The 26231-nt window shown below is 41.2% G+C and overlaps 1 protein-coding gene across 2 annotated transcripts; it reads right to left on the reverse strand.

Moving 5' to 3' along the window:
• Positions 1 to 1531: 1531 nt before the first annotated feature.
• Positions 1532 to 20432, reverse strand: btaf1 (BTAF1 RNA polymerase II, B-TFIID transcription factor-associated). 2 transcript variants are annotated; one of them, XM_004554547.4, is made up of 38 exons: positions 20026 to 20432; positions 18230 to 18353; positions 17283 to 17397; positions 16607 to 16750; positions 15813 to 16012; positions 14579 to 14712; positions 14276 to 14405; positions 14127 to 14195; positions 13937 to 14026; positions 13747 to 13842; positions 13017 to 13193; positions 12643 to 12783; positions 12403 to 12527; positions 11877 to 11997; positions 11611 to 11715; positions 11252 to 11401; positions 10502 to 10644; positions 10189 to 10363; positions 9861 to 10064; positions 9186 to 9606; positions 8848 to 9032; positions 8593 to 8749; positions 8187 to 8296; positions 7858 to 8059; positions 7575 to 7723; positions 7021 to 7173; positions 6394 to 6515; positions 5829 to 5996; positions 5605 to 5682; positions 5369 to 5498; positions 5127 to 5268; positions 4883 to 5013; positions 4609 to 4731; positions 3979 to 4131; positions 3563 to 3774; positions 3300 to 3459; positions 2857 to 3027; positions 1532 to 2714 (listed from the first exon to the last, which is right to left on the reverse strand). In XM_004554547.4, exons 1-38 carry the CDS (start codon positions 20037 to 20039, stop codon positions 2568 to 2570), a joined length of 5571 nt encoding a protein of 1856 aa, XP_004554604.1. In that variant the 5' UTR covers positions 20040 to 20432; the 3' UTR covers positions 1532 to 2567. The 2 variants fall into 2 exon arrangements, with proteins under 2 accessions (XP_004554604.1, XP_076748023.1); XM_076891908.1 differs by having other exon boundaries at positions 13017 to 13189; positions 13743 to 13842.
• Between the last annotated feature and the right edge of the window lie 5799 nt (positions 20433 to 26231).

Consider the following 26231-nt stretch of genomic DNA (forward strand, 5'->3'; position numbering starts at 1 on the left):
TTCCACCATTTCTCATTCCAGCTGGTTCTCTGGAGATCTCCGATAAGCACCCAGTCTCCTGGTCTGAAAAGGTGTAACTTTGTTTTAGGTGGAAGGGCTGCTTGAACCATATGAATATGTATATGAATGGCTCACAGGCCCATGTGATGCTAGAATGCCTTTTCAGCTGCTGCTACTGCTTGCAGTTAAAGGAAGGCCTGCTGGTCTTTGTCCTTCCCCACGTTCCTGCAACAAAACATCCACCCTTTTCATCCGCTGTCTGGGTGAATAGGTTTATCAGGATAGGGTGATCCCAAAGTAGGTGCAGTCTGCAGTGTCAGTCAAAGCTTTGTCTTCACAGCATGCTTAGGTGTCCACTGGCAGCAATATGAGCCAAAGCAGAATCAAATAATAGTAACAATAATAATCAAACAATCAGGTCACTATGATTAATGAACCTACTCTGAGCTAATGCTGAGTTTGTTTGGATGTTTTGGGAGGAGAAAGGTTGGAGAAATGTCTGTATTGGTCTGGTTGGCCTTTTTTTTTAAAACCAGTTTATACTAATGCTTTTCACAACCCCTCTAAGTTAACTGCCCCCCCTGCCAGTTTCTTTGGCACTAAAAAAAAAAACCCTAATGACAACATTTTATATCTGTTTAATCAAGTGTGCGTACAAATGAAAAAGATCATGATTCTGATGATGCCAACCATTTTATATCTATACATCTACCATCTACATTCCTGTCTACGGATACGCGTTTCATGTCGATCTGGATAGCGTACCGCATTGTCCCTGCTGTTTCATGGGCGCTCCCTGGGTAGACGAACACTGGAGGTCTCATGTTGTGATCTTATCACATGAAGGAATATGCTCCTTTCCCCCACAAAAAACATCCCACTGCTTTTAATGACTTTTAGTTTTAAAGTTTTTATTACCCGACTGGAGCACTGGTTCCACCTCTGTGAGGATTTGATGATTATTGACTTGGACCTCTGTTGTCTTGATTATTTGCAGTATGACTGTGACTCAAAAACATGGAGCTCTAATGCTGCTACTGCTTACTACCGCTTCTGAGTTTGTTGCTGCAACCCCCCCAAACATGAAAAATAAAAATCTGTCAATACTAACTTTCATTACGCTCTTTGGCCCCCGCAGTAACATTTAAAGGTCTGTGCTCTTGGGCCACTTACAAATTACACTGGAAAATGTAAAGGTCAAGCTGTGAGAATGAAAAACACACTGTAACGTTAGCTTAAAAGAAACAAAACATAGCACAATCTCCTTCCTCTGATAAAATTCCCACTTTTCTGAGCACTTTTTGTACAAGATGTCTTTAGAAAGTTACAAATTAGCATCAGACAAATTAAATTTACCCACCGATCCATTTGAACCATGCTTTCCTGTGGAGTGGTAAATTTTGCATTTACCTAGGTTCAAATTAGACCAATGTGGAAATGTGTTACATGTATTCACTTCTAGTTTTTATTTTCCCTGGATGTACAACCACACCATCTACTGGCCATTGATGTCCAAAGAAAAATACATGACTCAAAGGTTTGTAGAATTTATTACAATCCCAAGATCATAAACAAAAAGCAGCAATTAGACAATTATGTACAAGTCTATTCATTTTTTAAAAATACTTATGACAAGTTTCAGGTACCAGCCACAGCTTGGCCTCCTCAGTTCCATCTCTGTAAACTTGCTTTGACGCGCAGTGCTTTCCCGGGTCAGTCTCTTTACAGTACATGTGGAGAAGGTGGACACAGAATATAGTTTCTCAAACAGGGCCTCCTGATGACCACATTTTTTGTGAACAGACTCTTCCAGGGCATGGTCTGAAGAACGGGAGTCGTCTTGACATAGCACAACCCGCTCCTGAGCTCAGCGTTGTGCTATAAAAAGCCAGCACTGTGTGACGGCATCCTGTGGCTTCTTGTTACTCTCTCCCTGTTTCCTTTTCTCATACAAAAACATGTTTGTATCCATCAGGCAGAGAGGTGGGTATAACGGTGTTTTAAGACTTTGTGAGAGGTGGCGGCGGTAGTAGAAGAGGGCGCACATGAGGAAGGTGCATCTAGGTAGTAACATCTGAAGCAGTTAACACTGTTTACTCTGGCAATGTGATATGAGCAGAGGGTAGAAGGCTGTAAAAGTAGCGCCTGCTGCTGTAACTATAAATGATAACTTTACTTATGAAACACTGTGCACTTGAAAGAGTGGAAAACGTTCCGCTACTGTAGACGACGTCTTTCACAGTTGTTACATCATCACATGGTTTTATTCTCTCAGGTTTGCAAAGGACCTGGGTAACTTACCTCATGAGAATAAGTTTGAGTGATGTTGCTGCATACCTATCGACTGTAGAACGACAACGATTCAGGTCTTTGGCTGTGGGTAAGTAATCGCAGTGGGAAATGTACTGAGAGTATTATCCTTCAGGGACTCCTTAACGTTACTCTATTTAAGGTGGCGGTGTTAGGCATGTGGCTGCAGCAATAGGGGTCTCCTCGCGCTCTGACCGGGTCCTGCTCGGCCAGAGGGCGAGACGCCTGATGGATACTGGGTGGACTTGCACACAGTGCTACTGCAGAGAGTGCATGAAGCTGTCCAGGTTGTACTCTGAATCATACTGCTGCTGGTCCCACAGCTCTCCCAAGCTGTCCAGCACTGACTTCATGGAAGTCTTTCCTGAGGTTGATGACTGCTCGCCCTTCTCACCTTTATCCTCCTGAAACACATTTACAGACAAGGGAGTTCAGCCAAACACAGGGGAAAGATGCGTGCATGTGTTAGTGGAGAACATAAAAATTTGACTGTTATTAGAAATCAGTAACAATAGTACAAACACTAGAGGACAGAGCTGCTCTCACCTTGTCGAGTGTGAAGAGGTTGAGGAGCTGGTCTGTGCCCATGCTCTGCAGGCTGGCGTTCTCTTGGCTTATAACAGTGTTAGCGATGCTCATCTTGAACTTCTGCAGTCCCATGATCTTCTCCTCCAGCGTACCTCGTGTGATCAGCCTGTACACGTTCACCACCCGTTTCTGCAAAAGACAAATGGAACGTACTAAATGCTTTCATGCCAATCTAATTTCAACTGCTTCTCTTTGCATCACTAGCTTTAGACAGCAGCAGCCTCTTGATACAATCCAAGGCTGATCCAATGTGAAACTAAAAGAAAGTCAATTCTTTACGCGGGATTTGATTGTGCAATTTCAGTGTCAGAGGAAGGTTAAGAGTCATCAAAACAACCTGGACTGCCTAAATCTGTCTACACACTGATATTCTGCTGAGCAAGTGTGTTCAACAACAGTACCTGTCCTATCCTATGGGCACGGTCCATGGCCTGCAGGTCCCTCATTGGGTTCCAGTCATGCTCCACAAACACCACGGTATCTGCACCAGTCAGGTTCAAACCCAGACCACCAACATGGGTGGTCAGCAACAGCACATCTATTGATGGGTCATTGTTAAACCTGAGGCACAGAAAGAAGAAATCCTAGTCTTGCATTCATTTAGCAAACTCGCATTGAGCAGACTTCTGTGTTTGACAGCGAGCAACTGTACAGATGAGCTAACCTGGAAACTATAGAGTGACGTTGGCCGGCCTGCACGCTGCCATCCAGCCTCAGGTATGTGACGGTGGGCAGTCTGGGTTTCAGCAGGTCATGTTCAACGATATCCAGCATACTCTTCAGCTGACAGAAGATTAGCACACGATGTTGGGCCACCACTGCCTCAGTGGCCCCCTCTGATCCTCCACCACCACCAAGTCCGCAGTCCAACAGCAGCTGAGAGCAGAAACGTGTTAGACTGAAGGCATGGGGCATCTTTGAAATCAGATACAAGTGAACGGTTGGATAACTGAATACAACAAACATCCTTATAGAATCTCTTCTTCCTACATATCTTTGTGTAAAATCAAAAAGTTATCAGGATCAAACACTTGGTCCACGGAAGACGTGAGAAAGATGACCTGAAGAGTGATATCTCACCTGTTTGAGAGCAGATAGTTTTGGCGCGTGCTGAATGTCTCGCAAGCTTGAGTTCTGTCCTGCCAGCTGCTCAGTGATGCGTTTGTACTCTGGATGCTGAGGGGTCAAGACCAAGCTGGGGTGGTTACACAGCTTCCGCAGGTACTGCAGCGCCTTAAAGAATGAAGACATAAACCCAACTATTAACACGGCGAACCATCAGCAAAGGAAAGACTGTTAAAAACTCACGTAAGGTTTTATAAGATGCAAATAATAAAAAACATTGATACAGATTTTAAGATGTCAGTCATCAGGAGGACAAATGAGGAAACCGTGTGACACTGACAAGCAAGAATTTCCTCACTGACGAGTCAAATCTCCAAATGTCAAATTTTAAGGGTAAAAGGCAAAAGAGAGATTATAAGCCTACAGTTTTCATGAGCAGGCCACTGTTTTGTCCGTCTTATATTCTGCCATGGTGTGGAAAATATGTGGGGGGTATGCAGGTACCATATTCTACTGCATAAATATTTAAGAAACATTTGCTTTTCCATTTACCAGAAAGGAACAATTCAAAGCTACACATTATGGTCAGGACAAACTTTCTTCACATATGAACCGCAAAGACCACATTTATCAAACCACACATACCTGGAAGACATGGCCTGTGGCCTTCAGCTTGGGCTTTTCCTCCTCCTCTGTAGAAGCTACAGAGATGCTGTCATCCACACTGGCCTTGGCTCTAGACTTTGCAAAGTCTTCATACAGCTGAACCTGCAGGCAGTGACGAAGCCAAAATCAATAAAACTGTGCCACTAACAAGTTTTACCAGCATGGATTCCAACCAAGACTTTGCAAACACACATTCCAACTACTGTTCATCATACTAATGTGGAATGTCTCCAAGGTCATTATGGGTCAATACCTGTAGAGGGCTCAGGTTGCAGTAATAGTCCTGAATTATTTTAGGAGGAAGATCCTGGAGGACATCCTCCTTCATCCTCCTCAGAAGGAAGGGTAGTACCTGTCGATGCAGGGCCTCCATTGCCAGGACTCCTACATGGAGAAGGCAACATTAATGGTAGGCCACATTCAGTAAGAGTAACCAGATAGAATGAGAGAAAATCTAATATCTGAAAAAACAAACAAAAACTAGGGGGTTCACATACCTGCCTCCTGCTCCCTCGATGAGCTTTTGGCGTCTCGGCTGGCTAGGATTGGTTTACCGTAGCGTGCAGCAAACTGCCTTTCTGTTCCGAGGAAGCCCGGCATTAGGAAGTCGAACAACGACCAGAGCTCCAAGACATTATTCTGAAGTTAGAGCATTAAACATTATTCCACTCTGAGCTGCAGAAAACATGGAAAGAATGGAAATCTCCATTTCCTTTTCAGATCACAAAGGAAGCCTCACCTGAATGGGCGTTCCTGACAAAATGACTCGGAAGTTGGCAGCCAATTGTTTTATGGCTTTGGACAGTTTGGTTTTCCCATTCTTGATCACATGACCCTCATCGAGGATACAGTAATTAAATTTTATATTTCTAGAAAAGTAAAAAGAAATAAAATCACTTTAAAATGCAGAACAGAAAACACAAAAACAAACAGAAAAACAAACAAAAAACAAAAAACCTTTGGAGTAGCACTCACCTAAAAAAATCTATGTCATTTCGGACAACATCGTAAGAGGCTACAACAAGATTGTGTTTTTTCACTTGGTGTTGCAGCCTGAAAAGAAGTACATGTTTACTTAGCTTCAAATAAATGCATTTATCTCTACCCACACACAAACTGTTCTTCCTCACTTATTCAATTTTACAAAAAAAATGAGAGCATGAATCATTCTCCTGCAGTCAACTCTGACTAATCCTTACCGCATCCGCTCTGTAGGAGGCCCAGTGTAGTGCAGCGGGTTGAGGTACTCTTTGGCGCAGAACTTGCCCACTTCGTCCACCCAGTGGCCAGTCAGCGTGGGAGGACACACCACCAGAGAGGGCAGGGGGCTGCAGTCTGCTGCTTTAGTCTTGGCATATTCCTGTGCCCTGAAGCGCGCGCGCACGCACACACACCCACACACTGAGTCACAATTTCTAACACAGCGCTTCAAACATGAGACTGGATCAGAGTTTTAAAGGTCAAAGATCAAAGGCAGCTTTAAGAATGCACCGAGCCTGGACAGACCACCGCTGGTATTCAAGCTGTCAAACCATATTCTGTCTTTTATAGGGCAATAAGGCATGTGGACGAGTAATACCTATAAAAATTATTCTCGTGGAGGTTACTCGTGTTTTGTCTGCATTTAAACCACATTAAAAATGGGCGTAAAACAACTCACACTTATTAAGCCTCTGACAATGACTGCATAGAGTAGCATAGCACTGTTTAAACAGATAATATATTTGAGCACGTACTCCATCTCTGTAACAGTGCTGTTAGTACCTGAGGTAGTGATCGCCTGCCAGAATGCAGATGGACTGCAGCGTCTTGCCGAGACCCATGTCGTCACACAGGATCCCATGCAGCTTGTATTTGTTCAGGAATGCTAACCAGTTCACTCCATCCTGCAAGATTAAACACACCAACGCTCAAATACCACAACACTGAATATCAAGGTTTCACTGGTTAATCATACTAATGATTAGACAAAAGTCATCAAAACAATCTCTTCAATGACACCCATCAGTTTCAGTGCCTATGAGTCAGTTACATTAGTGATGCTGAGGATGTGGCAGCGATTTCAGCAACATTTCAAACAGGATGTCTTCACTTCTGTATTACAGAGATAGATTCGTTCTCAGTAGAGCTGCTAGAAGCCAGTTCAAAGAAGAGCCAGCACATTTACTTAACCTCCATTTGACTGCTTTAAAATTTACTGTAAAGTAAACCATTTGTTGTCAGCATCTCTATCTATGTTGCCAGCCTTCCGCATTTAAGGGAACCTCAGTCTTTAATGTGGCAGAAATACGGTCACACTGGAGGTGATGAGACTAAAGCACTAAACTGTTCCAGAAGTTGTTCGTGTGTCAAAATATCCACAGGGTGGGCATCCTTAAACGTGACACAAACCTGCTGGTACTTCCGGAGCTCTGCTTTAATGGGCACCGGGATTTTGTAGTTCTCCAACTTTCTGCCATCTAGCAGCTGCTCCAGGAAGTGACGTTCTCTAGCTTTCTGCCGGATCAGGTCAGCAGACATGGCAGGAGGGTCTGGTATACCCGCCTGGTAGAAAAGAGGAAAATACATTACTCAGAGTCCAAACCAGAGGTGTCAAACATAAGGCTCGGGGGCCAAAATTTGCCCAGCAAAGACTCCAATCCTGTCCACTGTACAGCTGTGGAAAATGTAAAGGTAGGTATAAATTCTGGACTTTCACAAGTTTTACAGCTTTCTTACTGATCAGGATTCATGGCGACAGATTTACTAAAGTACTATTTCGCAGCAGAAATTTTGAGGCAATTGTACTTCTTTTTCTAATATACAGCTACCCCAGGGATCAAGTTTGTACTTAAACTTCTATACCCTGTATGTAGGTCACAGTGTAAAAGGAGTTTGACATCCCTGATGTAAACATTAAATAATTATTAAAACTGCACTTTAGCCTGCTGTCTGGGTGCTCGTACCTCTAGTGGCAGCAGGCGGATGAGTGTAGCAAAGCACTGTGTGGCCATGAAACGAATGCTGTCGCTGGGGTCGCTCATACGGCCTAGCACTGGTACCACCAGCAGCACGATGTAGGGCACAATGTCCACATCCAGCTGCTCCATGACACCTGCAGGAGTCTTGGTCAAGGACAGTAAAATACAGCACAGGAATACACTAAATAAAGGCACAAATAAATCAGTTCTGGAGTGCTATTATATCAGAAAGGTAAAAAAACTGAAAGGTAATGTCACTGAAGGATACAGGCTAAAGCCTCGATGGCGCCTTCTTGTTTGGTGCAGTCATCAATAGCAGCTAACCAGGGTAATACACACTCAAGGAAACTGTTCATGGTCTCCAGTGTGGCTATCTTGCTAAGCACACCAACACAGCGTGCTGCCATGTGACGTACTGCTGTGTATGGGTGCTGGAGGCAGGTGAACAAATGGGGCAGGTGTTCCAATAACTGCAGGAAAAGGAAAAAAAAAAAAAAAAAAAAAGTCCAACAATCTCCATAAAATGTCACGGATTCCAAATCCATGATAATCATAAAAAATGATCAAAGTAAATCAGTCAAAATGGATCAAACTTACCAAAGGCTTGAGTTCGGCAGCCATGGCTCCTGCCATGACTTCCAGTACTTGTAGAGAGTTGACCAATTCCTGAGCTGCAGCGTCGCCCCTCTCCAGCTGGGCCTGCCTATCTACAACACATGAAACACAATGATTCAGAGTAACAACTCTGTACATCTTAACGATGTGAAAACACGGAAGGATATAGAGAATCGGTTCGGTGAAAGGAGACCTTTCATTCCACTGATCACTGACTCGTGAGACTCTATACAACTTTTAGTTTCTAAGATATCTACAATTAAATCTAAAATAGCACAGTTTATGTTCCTAAGTGACAGTTACAGGTCTATATTGGTGAAAATCAAGGTGACGATATTTTCACCAGTGTCTATCAAAGATCAAAATCTGATCAACATAATCAACATACCAATGCACTGATTTTCTGTTGCCACTGACGTCAGTGGTCCCACCGTATTCTCCCAAAGGTATGGCAGAGACTTTGTGAGGTCTGCACCAAAGTGCCGTGCAATAGTTGTTAGGGCGAACTCTGCACCTCGTCTCTGAATAAGAAATGGCTTCCTGCTCTGAAATGAAAGAAAAAAAGACCAAGAACAGTAAAGACAACATGGCGTTGTTGGTTTTAAGCTCAATGTGTTGAAAATGTACTTTAGTTCTTCTGTACCTCATCATTCTCTGAGCTGATGGTGCTGCCAGGAGGAAGCTCTGTGGTTGGGTTTTTTGGCGCTTTAGGAGCTGGACCCCTCTTACTGGTGATGGCAAACGCAGCTCTTTGGTGGCGATACAGAGTGATGATACCTCGAGATTTATTGACCATGTGATGCATGCCGTCTTTCTCCAAGCCACCCCCTGAAAGCATGACAATTAAGAAAACCATCAGTGTTAACACATGATTTTTATATTCACGAGTCAAACCTTTTAAAACATCACTGAAACCCCAAATTTAAAATCCTGTTTGTAGCTGACAGACTGAAAATAGAGCCAAGCTTCAAAAGGTCTCACCTTTGGCATTTTCCTGTGTCGGAGGTACGGGGCAAGCAGATGAGGGCGTGGTTGCAGAGTCCACACAGGCTGAGGCACAGAGGTTTTTGATGATCTTAGGGTTGGGGCACGGCGAGCGTCCGGCACACTGTTGAAGCAGCTTGGCTATAAAAGAGGCAGCATAACCTTGGATCAGGGTGTTCTCCTCCCTCTTGATGGCCTCCATCAGAGGCCTGACGAGTGGGTTCAGTTTGTCGGGGAGCACCTGCAGGTTAATCACGGCACAGGCTGCGATCATGTGCACACGCAGATGCAGCTGCTGCCATTCTGTGCTGGTCTCCATCACAGTCGCTTGAGCCTGCTGCCGTTTGCTGTCCAGGGCTGGCCACTGTTTGGACTTTACATTAAACCCGGCTGTTGACTCTGCAAAGATGGTGGTTACCTAGGGAACAAGCAGGAGGGGGATAAAGGGTGTGATTGAAAAAGAGTCTGATGTGTTACAGAGTGCAATATCCATTAACCTTCGAAGCCAAGAATTGTTACAGTTTTTGATCAAAAATCATTCATGGTTTTGTTGAGACACCATACCTAGATGACAAACATGCTGCAAAATCCTAATAAAGATCACGGTGCTTCACCAATCTGATAATCGTGTGTCAAAGGTTTATCAGTGCACATGTGTGTGTATTGACTTACCAGCTCACTGGCTTGATCAATGGTGAAAACGTTACAATTGAGGCGGTCCTTGAGGTCTATGTTGGCATCAGCAAGCAGTGCAATCAGCTGCTTGCACTCATTCTGCATGCGTGTGAAGGGGATGGCGATCTCATCATAATACAGCTGCTCAGACAGAATGGCCAGAAGACGAGGCAGCACGGTGGATGACACCGACTGACAATCCTGAAAAGATACGAGAGAAAACCTTTCAGCTTCTGAAAGCCCGATTCTGCTTTGCTGCCAAGTCAAGAAATCTTAATCTTATTTAACAAAAAAAAAAAAAAAAATCTCAACAACTGAATTTTACCTTCTGCAGTGCAGCCCAGTCACAAAGCACTAATGCCACTGCGATTCGCTGCAGGGCAGACTTGGAGTTGAGATGGAAGAGCAATAGCTGAGCCAAAGATTCTGCTGGTCTGATCTCCTGGGATGCAGCATTGAGTTGAGGGTCACAAATACACCGACACAAAGCCCCCAGCAATCTGGATTACACAGGTACAAAGAGAGCAGTCAGTGCAAACGCAACCTCGATCACTTAGTCAGCAATTCCAGTTATTTCTTGAGAGTTAAAGATCATTAAGTTAAAGAGTTTTCTTCCCATTATAACTATGAAAACTTACTTGGCAGCCATAAGTCGAGCACGAACTACTACATAGTCCCTCGTAACTGGGTCATCTGTCACCGTCTCTGCACCCGCTATATATTCCTGAACAGTTTCCTTCACCTGACTGCTTGCTTGACGTCCCTTTGTGCCACATTTATCCTGTTTGAACAACATGATATTAGTTAAAGTTTGTTTTATTTCAGAAGATGCCAAATCTACATGTTTGACGTGGTTTTAAGAGTGGAAAGACACCTTCTGTAGACATTTGTCCGCTTCCCTTCTTTTAACACTATTAGTTCATTACATGCAAAGCAAACCTGTCCATCCCAAGTTCTTTTTATTGTTCCTCAGTTCCGCCACACCTCGTTAAACCGGCATTTAAGCCACTTGGTGGGTGGGTGCACGCTTCTGTGTGCCAGTGCATCCCCTGTCTCTTATTTCCTCCTCCAGACGGTTAAGGTTTAAGCTCCACTGGCTCAAAAATGCAGAACATGGCTGTAAGACTCTTATTGTCTGCCAGTCTGTAACCTAGCAACCACAGCAAGGTGCACTGACTTGTGTGATAGGGAATCTGCATTATTTGCATGAACCCATTGATAAAAATAGAAGTGGAAACACTGAATCATTCCAAATTATGTCATGCTGACCTTTTGTTTAAATGTATCATATTAATTCCTGTCACTGTAAAATTGCTCCTTCCTACTTCTAAAACAAAAGATACGCTGAAAATAAAAGTTTTTATGTGTATAAAGATAAAGTATACAACCTTGGAGCGGGCTTTTACTTCCAGCAGCATGTTCAGGTCTATTGGAATGTGGGAAGCTTGCATCATGAGACAGAGCCAGGCACCCATCCATGGACAGCTGGCTGCTACCACATACTGTTGGGGGGCCTGAGACAGCAGCTCCATCCACACCTGCACATAAAAGACGCAGATTAACAATGCAAAAAAATCAAAGTCTCCCATATGTGCTATCCAAGTATAAAAAAAAATAAAAAATTTAACATTTACATTAAAAATCGACAATACAGCATCGTCTGTATCGTTCCAGCTGTGTTTTATAACCAAAGTTGGACAGAGTTTGTCATTTAACCCAAAGTAGTTAGGTGAGTCATGTAACAAACCTTTAGGATCAGTTCAAGGATTTCCTCATTGCTCTCTAGTATGCAAGACTGGAAGATATGCCGCAGCATGTCTTGTAGGATGGGATTTATCCACGCTGCACAGCTCTGGAACAGCAAAACCACAAAAACGCCACCTTATTATTAGGGATGCAATTCAGTTTAAAGCTGGATTAAGAGCTAAAAAAACAAAACAAAAGAAATATTTTGCTCATATTTTTGTAAATACATGTAGATGTACTATCCGATTATTATTGTTAGATCTTTACCTGGTCAGCTTTAGACAGTAGTGTGTAAAGCGTTTCCAGTGCTGCTCGTCTTACTGATGATATAGTGTGTCTCAAGAATGGCCATACCCGAGGAACCAGAACAGTTAGTGACTGCTGCATGCTGGGATGAGAAAAAAAAAAAAAAAAGGGTCATAGCTAAAGAGTTGGCGCTCGTCTAATTTTGTGCTTGTGGTTCTGTGGGGTGTATTGTCTGTTTGTGCCCTTTTATGGAAAATTAGGTCATTTAAAAAGTGTTTAACACAAAGTACTGTTGTGAGTTGGCTTTCACCCCAAGTTACTAATAATGTCAGTTAATGTCAGGTCACTGACAAAATTCTATGACAGCACTTAATGCTCTTATGAAGACACCCTGCAAAAGCTGTGTATGGTTTGGAGTCAAGGTTTGAAATATGGAATCGCTGGAACCAATTTCTGGTATTGTGAGTCTCCTATTATTCAATAAATCAACAGTATTTTTTGATATATTACTTTATTAGTCTCTTTTTTGCATAAGCTTGAAACTGACCTGCATTGTCGAACCTGTGGATAGGTTAGCAGCGAGGACAGCAAAGTCATAATACTATTGGTGGAAGCAGTCAGATCGTCCAGGTCTAAAAGTGCATCCCATAGTGTGTTCACTATGAAGGGTACCTGAGAGACATTAAGTTTTCAGACTAAATTAATAAGCAACAAGGACAGCAGAAAGTTTAACTACTAACAGAATGCACATTTCACCACAGAAATTGAAACTGGTTTTGTTTCACACCTTATTGGGCAGTAGCTGCACCAAGCCCCTGACCACAGGGATGAGGGCTGCAGCTGCCACGGCCCTGACATCGTCATCCAAGTCCTGTAGGCCGTCTGTGATTGCAGGGAGCACACGGGGAAGTAAAACAGCAATCAAGTCCTTTGACACAAAAGAGAAGATGAAAATCAGCATGTGTGTATACAGCATCAGAAAGCGAGATAACAACGAGAACATATGCGTCCAGTCTGAAAAAAGCTTTTTGTCCAAGTATAACACCTCCTGTTCCCCACAATTCACATTCATGGCCACACGCTACTCGAATCAAATACAATGTCGAATCTTGCTATTCTTATTCAAAACTCATCATATGCACAGTGATAGAGATGGTGTACCTGACGAACAGCCAAGGTATACTTGATTCCCAGCAGGCCTCCATGACGCACCTCCCACTGGTCCTCTTTCAGCAGCTTCAGTAGGACATCTACCGTCCTCGAAACACCAGATTCATTCATGTGGCGAAGGGCCACACCCAGTGTCTGAGCACACGTCTCCCTAACAGGAGCCACTACCTGTCAAAAGGAAGAGAGCAAGATTGTGATAGAAAGAGTTAAATCAAAGCCAAAGACACAGATTGAGCTGAGTGACACACATCTGACAAACATAAGTAAAAAGTTTGGCTTCCTCCTACAGGCTAAACATGGTAACACACTGTCACAATCAGACCTCAATTCCCTGCATCTGTGAAGTCCTAGTTTATCTAGTTTATGCTAAATTAATAATTTACTGAGAATTTACTTTAATTTCTTTGAAAACAGTGATTTTGGAAGGAATTTTATAAAGAAATGTAGCACCCAATCAAAAAAAAAATGTTTATTATATACATGTGTCACACTTAAAAAACAAAAAAAACAAAAAACAAAACAACCCCCCCCCCAAAAAAAACAAAAAAAACAAAAACAAAAAAACAGTAACCTTTAGCATTGTCCCTACACAGCCTGCAAATTCCTGGAATGGAGAGTGCTGAACCTTTCAGTAAGGCGCGTAAGGGAATGTACAAAGGAGTGGAAAAACTCTAGGACAAATATGTTCAAAAAACATTTGTTGATAAACAAACAAACCTACCTCATCAGATACAAAATCGCCAAAGCGGTCCAAAGCAAAGACACACAGCAGCCGGATGACCACGTCTTCTATCCATTCCTGATGCTGCCGTAACATCTGCATCAAAATATCAGTACAGTCTGGGGTCATGTCCGATTCTCACTCAGCTGTTTAAAAAAAAAAAAAGCCTGAAGATGTGGTTGAGACCTACCTGTTCTGCAGTGCTTCCCACCACCTTCCCTCCCTCAGCACCATGGGACTTGAGGATTTCTCTAAGACCGGTGCCTGCACCATGACGAACCTGAGAAACAAAAACAACACATGTGGTTATTCTTTGAGCCAACTCTACCCCCTCTCATTCAACTTACATTATCAAGTGAAAATAAGTATTGTGTTTTTACCTCCCACGAGGGATTGAAGAGGTCATTGCAAAGCTCCTCACAGAAGCTCTCCAGAGGCCACTCGTTCGTCTAAGGAGAAAACAATAACGCATCAGCTATCTGACACTGTCATCTATACCAGCTTCACCGACTTGTTTCTGATTGCTTACCTCCTCGAATAGACTGGAGTTATCCGGAACGTTGTCGACTAGGATCTTATGCTCTGTTGCTGGTTGCTCAGTGACTACGTTGGTGGTTTTTCTTCGTTTCTCCTCAGGTTCACCTTCAAAACTGTCGTTACTAAAGGTTAAAGACAAATGAAAGTCACAGGATATGATAACTCTCGAATCTTAAAAAACTGTAAGTACGCTGACAAAAAAACAAAAAAAACAAAACCCCATGTAAAATACAACACATGCACTCTTCCAAACATACAGTTTTGATTAGAATCCAGAATATATAGATAGTCCTACCTCTTTTCATTAGGATCCATGTCTCTGGATCTTTGCTTTGCTACCAACTTGGCCATCCTCTTAGCCTTATTTTTCTGACGACTGCTCATGCCTGGTCGGAACTCTGAGTCGATCAATTCAGCTGCCTGAATGGTCTAAAAAACAAAAGAGTGGTGTTAATTAAGAAATTCCTCCTCTAGTGAATCTCAAAGTGGGGATACTGTTTCAAGAAAACTTTCCAATTATAATAAACAGCAACTCTAAGCTGACAGCTGTTGAGTCTGTTTCCACAGGCCCCGCTAGTTTAGAGACTTATTCCTCATGAAGAACGAAAAACAAGACAGAACATCTTCAACCGGTCTTTAACTCGCTAACGAGGGAGAGCTTTGGTCAGAACCAGGTGGTGGAGCATAATGCTCATCACCTGTCTCTAGTCCAAATCCTTCAAAGAGCAGCTCTCTATTGACAAACTGTTACAATACACATCACAGCACAAGCACCTCCCACTGTAAAACCCCCCCAATGGTGCTAAGACAAGGCACTGTGTATGTGTGTGTGTTCCTGCTCACCAAAAGGATCATAAAAGCAGGAAGTGTACAACACAAGAAACAGATCTTTCAGATACAATGTATCTACAATAAAACCCACGTCAGCCTCACCCAGCACCAAATTGGCTGGACAGGTGGTCAGAGACAAAGGAATGTCTTTGATTCTATAGTTTGAACTAAGACTTTACAAATTTAAGAAACACAATGACAACATTCAACAATTTGACTTAACAACAGCATTCCCTCTGCCTATTCACACACAAACCATTTTAATTTCCTCATCCTGTGCTTGACTTTCTGCAAACAAGTGTTCCAGCAAATGAAGAACCATAGTGACAGTTTCAACAACTGGAAGCTGCCACAAATATTGATGAGGCAGAAATAAAAAAAGATGATGAATCTACTCTATTGCTATGCCGTGCATACTCACAGGAAGCGTGCAGAACTTCACAAAAAGGGCCCACGACATGAAAATCAAACTACATGACCCATTTACAAACAAAACAAAAACAAATCTGGCACAGACAAGTTTTTAATACTGCAGTGCAACAGGTATAGGTATAAACTGCAATAGCATCTTTTAAGCCTAAAAAGTTCTGGCTACACTGAGAGGTATGTTTAAGACTTCCCTTTGACAATTCATTAAACTCAAAGAGACAAAATGTGTGCTAACATATGGTGACTCGAGAGGTCCGAGTGAGACTCACCAAGTGGTTTCCGGAGCTGGATCCAGCTGTGGCTTTGCTTCCGTGTGCTCTGAGGGCATTGGGTTGACAGGTATAGTCCAGGTCCTCGTCGTTGAACAGCTCATCTGTGTTCATCCCAATAGCAGCACCCATATCTAGACCCAACTTCTTCTGAAGAAGCTTTCTCTGGCATGCAAGACGTTCTTTGGGGTCCATCTCACCTGAGAATAAATGACAGGAAGTTGGCTGGAAACTTTAGAAACTTTGGCTCAAAGTGCATGTAGCTGACAAAAAACCCCCCAAACAAACAAAAGATTTACGTTAAACAACAGACAGCATTATGAATGGTCTTGAATGTCACACTGAACTTGTTAAATTTAGTAAACAGTAATATTGGGACCAAGAATGAGAAGTCAAATGAGGCCAAAGGGAAACGACATTACGTGCGTTACGACATACACAGGAACTACAAATTCAAATGACCACCAAAAGATAAGAACGAACAACTTTCTCCTTTCAAACTGTATTCAAATTTGTAACAAAGCAGTCTTAATGGTCAGGTTTGACTGGCATTTGTCCAAACACATTTCAACCTGTTACAATGGTCTTCATTTTAAATCAAAAACTTATTAGATAATGTCTTTCCTCAATGGAAAAAAACAAGCAGGAAAATGCAGATTTAAAATCTTCCACTTTGGTAAACGACACATACAATCAGACAAGAGGCCGTGCAGGTTCAGACGTGTGCATGGGAGAGGGTGTAAGAGCATAGATGTTATTGCAGCTGAAATAATATTTGAAGAGTCACTACAAACCAGTTTTGTCATCCTGCAGCTCAAATTCGGCCCCAGCAGATCCCAGCAGAGATGCCCCGTGTTTCAGCAGGCGGGAGATGTCAAAGTGGTAGAAACTCAACCGGTCGCAAGATGTTTCTTCTGGAGACAGGTCTTCACAGGACTCTTTACAGAACAAACACAAAGTTTCATAATATTAAATTGTCATTTCAAATGGTGTAGCCAAGTGAAAATGAAAGGGAAGGTGCAATATTCAAATTGTAGGTAAATTAGCACAGAGCATATAACACAGAGAAGGTTATAACTCGCAAAAACAAAAAGACAATGATGCAACATTTCACTATTTTACAAAAAATATTAATTAGTGTGAAACTAAACAGACAAAAAGACATCAATTTGGGGCATGGACACCTACTTTAGGCATCTTTTCCAGTTCACAACAGAGGGCATCATGTGTTAAACCAGTATGTATTCAATTACACCCTTAAGCACCTAATAATTAGTATGCAAGTTTTCACACAAAACAGTCACTTTATGAACTGATATGAAACCTAAGTCAAACCTATGTGGTCTGAATTTTTTCATAAGCATGTTTGACCAAAAGAATAGATCACTTCACAAAAACAAATGATTATTGTGATGCATATACCTCCAACTCATCACTTAAATATTTTAATGAGAAGGCACAAATGCTCACCTTCTTTAGGCTTTGGAGCTGGTTTCCATTCAGGAATATTCTTCACAATGGCCTCTACAGCTTGGCCTGCTGCTATACGGGTGTCCCAATTGGGACTCCTTAGATAGGTCAAGACCTTATAAATGACAGAAAAGAGATTGCATTGACTCTTTGTACAATTGGCTGCAAACAGAAAGTTTTAACAGATACAGCCAAAGAGGTGTACCCAAGATAGCCATATTTTAAGACAGCTGCTGACAAAAACAAAAACATATAGAGTCTGATCTTGTGATGCACAGGAATTACTTGTACATAATCTGACATTGTTATTTGAAAATTTGCCCATGTTTAAATTGAGCATTCATCACTGCAACTTAATATACACCTGATTGTAAACTGTGATAAGAGAAAAGCGCCCCAGTTAAACCCCATACAATCTCACAAAGCTCAAGACTATAGGATTGTTCTGTATACAATAATGAAGCTCAGCTCATTAATCTGGTTGGAAACACAGATGCCTTAAGACATTATTAATATTCCACACATCTGAGTGTGAGAGCACTTATGGATACTCAGGCTGGTATAGCCAACAGGGTTGTTTAGAAAAAACAAACAAAGACGACATTCTGATACTGCTGGGTTTTCTTTCCCTTTAAGTCCCAACTTGAAGCTGAGAAAAAGTTCACCAGCAACTACACAAAAACAGTTGCAGTCTGCATAACCAACTCTATTTGGACAGCAAACATGCAAAGCAAATATGGCGTCAAGTCACCAGAAGCATTGCACTACTACAGACAACTTAAAAATATTGTTCTTCTTTTGCAAGAAATTCTCAAAATATTTGTCACATATGTACACCTTACAGCTATGAAGGTGTGTACACATGAATATACACAGAAAAATATTTTTTCTGCTCGATAGCCTGTGACAACCCTCACAGCTAATCACAATTATATGAAAATACACACCTTTGATAAGAGGTTATTAAGCTCATGTGGGTGGAGTTTAACCACTTCTCCAAGCTGCTGGGCTGCTGCTTTCCTGGTTACTGGTGTGGTTCCAGTGTCGAGCAGGATAAATAATCGGTCAAGTCTAAAGACAGGTTACAAGAAGCACACAAAAGAAAACAAATCAAGGTTGAAAGTAGTCAGTAGAACATCAGCGTGGACCTTCTTGACAGCCACTGTCCAGTCAGCAAATTACACAATGTTTAACAGTGGCAGCAGAACATTAACCTGTTGGATCACTTAATGTTCAAACATGATGTAATGAAGATTTAAGATACTGAAAGCATTTTTTTCCTAAGAATGAAGCTCTCAATGTTACCCATTAATATAATTGGAGTTAATTTAAAATTAATTAATTAATTAATTAAATCTGCATCATCCTGGAATTTTACGATCAGTCCATCTGTTTTTGATGCTCTACGGTGCAAATAATTAAAGATGTAAACTAATTAAAAGAGTCACTACTTTATTTTCTTGGCTTTGCACCCAAGCAACCTGCCTAATGATTCCAGTCTTTCACCAAGGTCATTAGCAGTCTATTAATAAAGTGAAGTGGATTAGGGATGTGCAGATATCCCTTCAGGTTCTACAAACACTTAATCTGGACAAGAGATGAACGCACACTAATATACACACAACACGTGGACTCGACACAAATTTTAGAAATTCTGTTTACAACAAGAATATTTGGAAGAAATCAAACGTCTCTAAAAATCAGTTTTAAAATTTGGACTTAAAAAAAAAAAAACTATCATCGAAGTGTGACTGTTTAGGTTTCTAATATTAACATAACTGGTTAAATATTAGAGAAGTATACTTCTCTAATATTTAACCATTGTTGGAGTCATTTACTTTCAGAACTTTTCCAATGCAGCATTTGCTTTGGAAAGCAATGGGCTTTTCTTTTGTGTTTTTTAAAATCTTTCAGATGTGGGTGTGTGATTTTCATGATTCACTCTGTGTAATGAACTCTGAAGGCAGAGGAGGTAAGAAGGATGCCCCCCCCCCCCTTTTTTTCCCCCCCTTCTGTGTGCAGTGTTCCTATGTGACCCCTGTTTAGTGTGCTGTTATGAAAACTAAACTAGCCCCTGAAACACACTTAAGTCAAAATTATCCCTGCCATCTCTGTGTTTTGTTACAATGCAAAGGCATGAACTGGAGCACTTAAGAAGTTTCATAAAGGATCTTCTTGATCTATAAGGAAAACCTGCTGGGCTGGAATCAGAAAACTGGACTTACATGCCATCAGCTACACAAGAGCCGTGAAGTCTTCAGTACCAGAGAAACAACATAACAACAATCCCCCAACAAACTATAGGTGGACTACACCTGAGTGTATTTACGGTTGACTTACAGGTGCAACTGTTCCGGACACTGACATTAACTGGTTGTGCATGCAGAGGCGGCTAGCCAGTGGTGGCATCTCTTGTTTGCAAAGCAGCTTTACTGACATAACTCCACAGCAACGTTAATTAACCTGTACTTAACGCCGGCATCAGCAGAGTGTTACAGAGTACTGGGATGTATTTTAATGTCGCACCTGAAAGTGAACACGAGCCCAAACTTACGTTAACACTTCGAGGGATATCACAAGAGGCGACCAATTCACACTGTAACATTACACTTGCTAACGTTTGTCAGGCGTCGCCATGCCATTCTCTTCCTAATCAAAAGCTAGCAGGTATTAGCAAGCCCGCTAGCTAATAGCTAAAAAAACCCTGGGATAGATAAACAGAGCTACTACAGACGTATCTTACCTCGATACAGCCATGGTCAGTTATTGTGGGCACTTCAGCGTCCTACATCCAACAGGCACCCGACAACTTGAAACTTTTCTTGCTACGCTGTTTCCAGTACGACAGATAACAGCAGACAGTCATTAGCTAGCTAGCAGCTACCGCTAGCTAGCCGAGGCCCCAACAGTGTGCTTCTGTCTACCAAAGAGAGAGAGTTCACAACCAATTCATGTCTTCAAAGTTGCCCCGGTCGTCTCTCTGCTGTCTTCTTCCACAAAATATCGCCAAGTACCATTAACATAAAGCCCAGTTCACCCCTCAGAACTCTTCGCAGATAAATATTTTAACCTGATAAGATTTAAAGAGTTATTTTGTTGCACGTTGAGGACGACCCAGAAGACTGTTTTTATATGAGGAGCCATCTTGCATTTATTCCTTCCTCCATAGCAGGCGGAGGCTGATTGGTTACAAGGGTCGGAGAGAGCCAATCAAAACACGCGTTAAAAGAGGAAACGAATCGAAAGGGAAAAAACACCCGAAAAGAATACTTTTTTCTTCAGATGTGTCTATACATTGTTGCACCTTATATTGCTATAGTTATTTTTTATTCTATATGTTAGCAGCTTATATCATATTAACATATTAACAGCAGAATATGTGTCATAGTTATATCATTGATTGAATTTGCATCTAGTATAAAATTATTTAAGATGGATTTTTTTTTAAATGTTTCAGTGTATTTCCACAGAAATTGCAGACATTTCTCTCAGTCGTGATGATTCAACGTCTCAACTGAGCTTGAGCTGACCATGGTCCTGAAAGGTTCATCTTCTCAGTTTCTTGCTTTTCTTGTGTCTTCTTCCTTATAGAAGCATGAAGAAACACTAAAGGGGGCTAAAACACAAACACGTTACTTCCAAGGTAGCTGTTCTCATGAATACAAGCAAAAAAGTGGCGACTATCATTTCTCAGTATGTCTTTAAATGACACCTTTCATAGCCTTTAATTCTGTCAAAAGTGTGATTATTCAGTGTTCATGTGTGGTGTAGCCACTTTCATCCCAATATGTGGCCTTTGTTTTTCTTTGCAATGAGACATAAAGGATGAATTTAAAAAACCTCAATTGCCTTGTCACAGACCACAGGATTCGTGAAGTGCTGTCATACAAATCAAGCTTCTTTGTTTATTTTAAGTGTAGTTTTCTAGTCTATCAAGCATCTACAACAATATTTTTTGTATGAGAAAAAAAACACCAGATTGCAGATACACAAGCTGTCACGTAGACTAAGCACAGCATGCACAGTGCACAAAGAGTTTTAAGTGTCATGGATAGTATTATAGATAGTACTGTAAAGAACTCAGGCCTTTGGAATTATTTCAATTCAGTGATTTGAACCTGAAATGATTTTTTTATCACATAATGAATATCCTGTCTTTTTTCAGATTTTTTTTTTGTTATGAAACATTGTTATGCAATATCTAAAATAAGCACAGGGCAGTGCGATTTGGAATGCAATCTGTGCTCACATTTAGATTACACCAAATCCCACTTATATAGGTTTAGAGAGGATTATAAAAGTCATTTTAATTCAAATACGTTTAATCTTGTATTTTTTCTCCACAACATAATTAAATTAGTGAACATATTCTCTTGATTTAGTTTACTGAAACCTGAACATTTACTGTCACCATCCTCCCGTCTGTTCTGTGCTGGATATCAAGTGCAGTTGATTTCACTGATTGCACAACAACACATCTATAGTTAGGCTTTTTTAACAGGTTTAAAAAAGAATAGGAACACTTTTTAGACAAAGAATTGGAAAACTAATGTAAAAATGTGTGGAACAATATTTGTCTGAAAAAATAATATCACAAGAGAGTTACTTCATCCATGCCTGAAGTGGATTTTCTGCAGAAATACCTGCAGTTATTTGAAATGAAGCGATCATAAATATAGGCCTGACAGTTCTCAGATCACAGCTACAAACATTCTACAGCCACAGTCACAGTGCAACATATCAGGAGCCCACATCTCTTTTCAATTGACTGCTAAGATCTCGATGATATTTATGTATTTGTACTATCTGTACTGTCTTTTGAACGCAGTTGTGGCAAATACATAAACTAAACATGCAATATGATAGAGAATATATTTCTTAGAGCTTCACTTTTTTATCCCTCAGTGTGTGTAAAGTGTATGAGCTCATAAATCTTGAGGAGGATCAGTTGCTGTTGAGCATTAAAATGTAACTGTTTTTTTATTTTTCCTCTTTGTTTGTGTGTAATGTCCCAATGTGATCCCTGTTTAATCTGTAAGTGGACTCTCATTAAAACTAAACCACGCTTTTAACAATATTACATCAAATTTACTGAATACGTGTTAGCTCAGTACAGTGTGAGCGTTTGTAATGCTTAGCTAGCTAGGTGACACTGGATTATAGAAACAGCAGAGCCATTTGAAGGCTTAACACTCTGTCTCACACTGAGCTTTAAAACTCTAACAGAATTATTTTACCCAACTAAAAAACTTTTTTACTGTGTCATAGAACTAATTTAGCACGCTGCATCTCATCAACAATTAGAAAGCTAATGTTAGCATGCTAATGTTAGCACCTTGTCACTTGACAACCATCTTGAAACCCCTCGGGGTTATTGGCATTTTTTTGAAGCAATATCTTAAAGATCGATTATAAATATATTGATCAATCATAGAATATATGTATATATGCACCACATCTCCTCCTTAACAGTTTGGCCTATCTGAACAGAAGTTTGCATGATCATCACAGAGATTATTAACATCTTTTTTTTTTTTTAAGATTTATTATATATCCCAAATCGTTTGATTTTAGTATGTATTATATTCATCTTATCATCCTCCCACGAATTTGGTGTTATATTTGCCGTTTGTTGCAAAAGTCATACTCAACCCATATCACTCATGTAGCTTAAAGATCATCAAATTTTCTGACCGCCACAGAATTTTGTTTGAGTTGCCACTAAATGCAATATGAAGAATTAGAAATAAAGTCCTTAAATATCACAGAGAAACAGCTAAACAAACAACAATTCATTCAAGTAAAGTCGAAGACTTTTTGGACGATCATCAGGCCTGCACAGACCCTACAGCAAGTACTGCTAAACCTTAGGTTAAACTTCAATTTCAAAATGTTTTGTGGATGTTGGCAATCATTACTGTGTTATATACAGAATAATATAAATTAATTACAACGGAGGCAGCAGTTTGAGGTTAAATAATGACCCTGTGGGTAACTGACAGCCTGGATGTGAATCCAGTAGGGTACAATGTGTATTACAATTGGGACTGTGAATTATTGACCAGTAATAATGGTCATTTTTACTGGCCATACCAACATTATGACATTCCATGTAAACGTCACAACCAAGGTTTACAGATGAATTTTAGTTGTCTTTAAAACTGAACAAGTTTCTCTTTAGCCTGACTATGTAGCTTGCGGGGAAAATAAACAATACACATATGTATTTATTATCACAATATGAAGTAGTATTATTAAAGACAATAAGCAAAATGAAATAACTTAACCAGGCATGTCTGTGCCGCTCAGACACTGACAGAAATAATTAACAGTTATTACTTTACTTTTACATTACTTTTTATAAAAATAATGGACTAACACAAACATTTTGAGATAAAACTACTGACATTTTTGATACAAAATGCCTGGTACAGGGATACTGAATGACAGTTCAGGATCTCTTTAATGCCTTCTTGCCAGTATCCACTTTGCTTGTTTGAGTTTTGCTTTTGGCTAGCGCATGGAGACAAGGAGTCACTTTCACACTATACCATTCAGATGTGGGTGGACCTAAAAGTCCATTCTCAGCAGTGTAAGCTACTCCCTATTGGTCCTTTAAATCTTCACAGTACTGTATCTTTCTGAGGAATGCCTCAAGCCAAGATAGCACTTAATTAACCAGCTGCTGACAGTCTCATGTTTCATGTTGCAACCATGAGTCATTCTTTGACTGTGAAGTCAAGTGATAACCTCAAGGACTACAAATGAAGCTGATGCTGAAGTGCCAATAAGTTCTTCTAATCCTCTAATAGCCATTTCAAATGCTCTATCTGACATCACTTTTAGTTTCTGGTATTAGTTATTCTATTAGACTGTGTGCAGTTGATACAGTTGGCCTGTTGCACTAGTACAGCATCTGGATTTATGTTGTTAACCAAGGTTTCTAGCATCATCATAGCTTCAGGTGATAAAAAACACATTTTATGGTTTCAATAAAAGTCCAAAACCAGTTGACAATGTCATAGCAGCTACATAAAAATGTTATATAGAGTCTAAGGTGAATAACGATTCTCACAAACAGTCAACTGTGACAGGTGCTCTATGTTGTTAAGCTAAGAAAATCAAAAGACATGTTATTTTCTGTGTCTTTGTGTAGTTAAAGCAGCAGCTGGACTCCCCTGGCATCATTGTTGCTGAAGTTTGCAGGAACTGGCTAAATTTGGCCCCGGTGGTTTGATTGTTTAAAGCACAGGCTGTAAACAGTCATATACAGGAGACTTTTGAACAGCTAGAAAGGTGAGAGGTTGGTGACAAGAAAACTCATGAAACATGGCACGGCGAAATAAAGTGTGACCTTCAGAAATACAACTGGCTTGAAATAAAAACGATGAGGAGGTGGCAACACTTTTGAAAGAAGTTGCTATGAAAGAGAAAAGTCAAACTGAAGACAAAAATAAAATCCTTGAAAACATTATGAAAATATCTTTAGAAAAAACTTTTTTACTTGTTGTTTCATTGGTGACACTTGACTGTTTTCTTCTCTGTTGATTACAGTCAGATAATTAATCACATTACCTGAAATGTAACCTGATTTAAGGCCAGTTACATACTGATAACTATGTGACTTGACAAGTAAATTAAAATCTACTAGCTTCTTCTCCCTCTGGTTTTCTCAAAAATGCTTTACAACTAAATGTACGGCAGCTAGGACTAGGATTTGTTTGTGCTGTGTGAACGCATTTGGGCTCATTTCAGTTTAAATGACAAATCTTTCTTGTTAAACTCCTTTAGTCGTTGCGATTGTCTTTCCAAATTTAAAACTCAGTTTTCAGCCAAACAACATGAATCACAGCAATGTGTTGCAACGTGCGCCTGGGAGTAAGCAGTCCTCACACTCATCTCCCTTTACTGCTGTCTTGTGAACAGAGACGTGGAGAAACAAGAACCTTTGTCTGCCTACCCTGAGGGAGCAGATACAACTTCACAGCTAAAGAATGACTTGATTCTGAGAGGAGCTTGCTCTTTATTTTGGTTTGTCTATTTTTCTAACTTCTTCCTGTTTGCTAACCAATTTTCTAACCACAGACTTCTACTGTTTTGGTCAAAATGGAGATGGACCCCAGAAAAGGAGGATGCTCTGAGAGACTGCTATGACACCACAGACTGGGATGTGCTCCTGAGCCCACATGGTGAGGACATAGAGGGGGCGACACACTGTCTTACAGACTACCTCAACTTTTGTGTGGACACGGTCGCCCCTGCTAAGACGGTACGGTGTTATCCTAATAACAAACCGTGGGTAACACAGGAAGTCAAAGCTGTCCTCAACATGAAGAAGAAGGCTTTCAGGAGCAAAGTGAAGGAGGAGATGAAAGCAGCACAGCGGGAGGTGAAACGCTGCCTGAGGGAAGCAAAGGACACCTACAGGAGGAAGGTGGAGCAGAAGTTGGAGAGGAACAATATGAGGGAGGTCTGGAATGGTGTGAAAACCATCACAGGCCACAACACCAAGAAAAGCACAGTGGGGGGGACTGTGGAGAAGGCAAACGAACTCAACAACTTCTTCAACAGGTTTGACCAGCCCACAACCCCCCCACCCTCACCCTCACCTTCACTACAGAGTCCTCTCCCCACTCTCCTGCCTCCCTCGCTTCCCCCCCTTCCTGACACCATGACACCCCCCTCCTCCAATCCCTCTCTCAGCAGCAAGACATCTCCCCCCCTCCCCTCCTCCCAAACATCTCCCAGTGTCACAGTGGATCAGGTCAGGAGGCAACTGAGGAAGCTTCGCCCCAGAAAGGCAGCAGGCCCAGACAAGGTGTGTCCTAGGATGCTAAAGGCGTGTGCTGCTGAACTTGGGGAGCCGCTACAACGAGTCTTCAACCTCAGTCTGCGACTGGGGAGAGTGCCCGCCCTATGGAAGACATCCTGCATCGTCCCGGTCCCCAA

The sequence above is a fragment of the Maylandia zebra genome, linkage group LG13, assembly GCF_041146795.1.
Source record: "Maylandia zebra isolate NMK-2024a linkage group LG13, Mzebra_GT3a, whole genome shotgun sequence".
NCBI classification, from domain to species: Eukaryota; Metazoa; Chordata; class Actinopteri; order Cichliformes; family Cichlidae; genus Maylandia; species Maylandia zebra.

Bases quoted from the DNA above. Each gene is read 5' to 3' on its own strand.
- btaf1 (XM_004554547.4), bottom strand. The intron at 8,750-8,847 runs GTACAGAAGAAC...CTTTCATTTCAG, and splicing joins TCAGCTCAGAGAATGATGAG to AGCAGGAAGCCATTTCTTAT. The intron at 4,732-4,882 runs GTATTGACCCAT...CACTGCCTGCAG, and splicing joins GCAACCTGAGCCCTCTACAG to GTTCAGCTGTATGAAGACTT.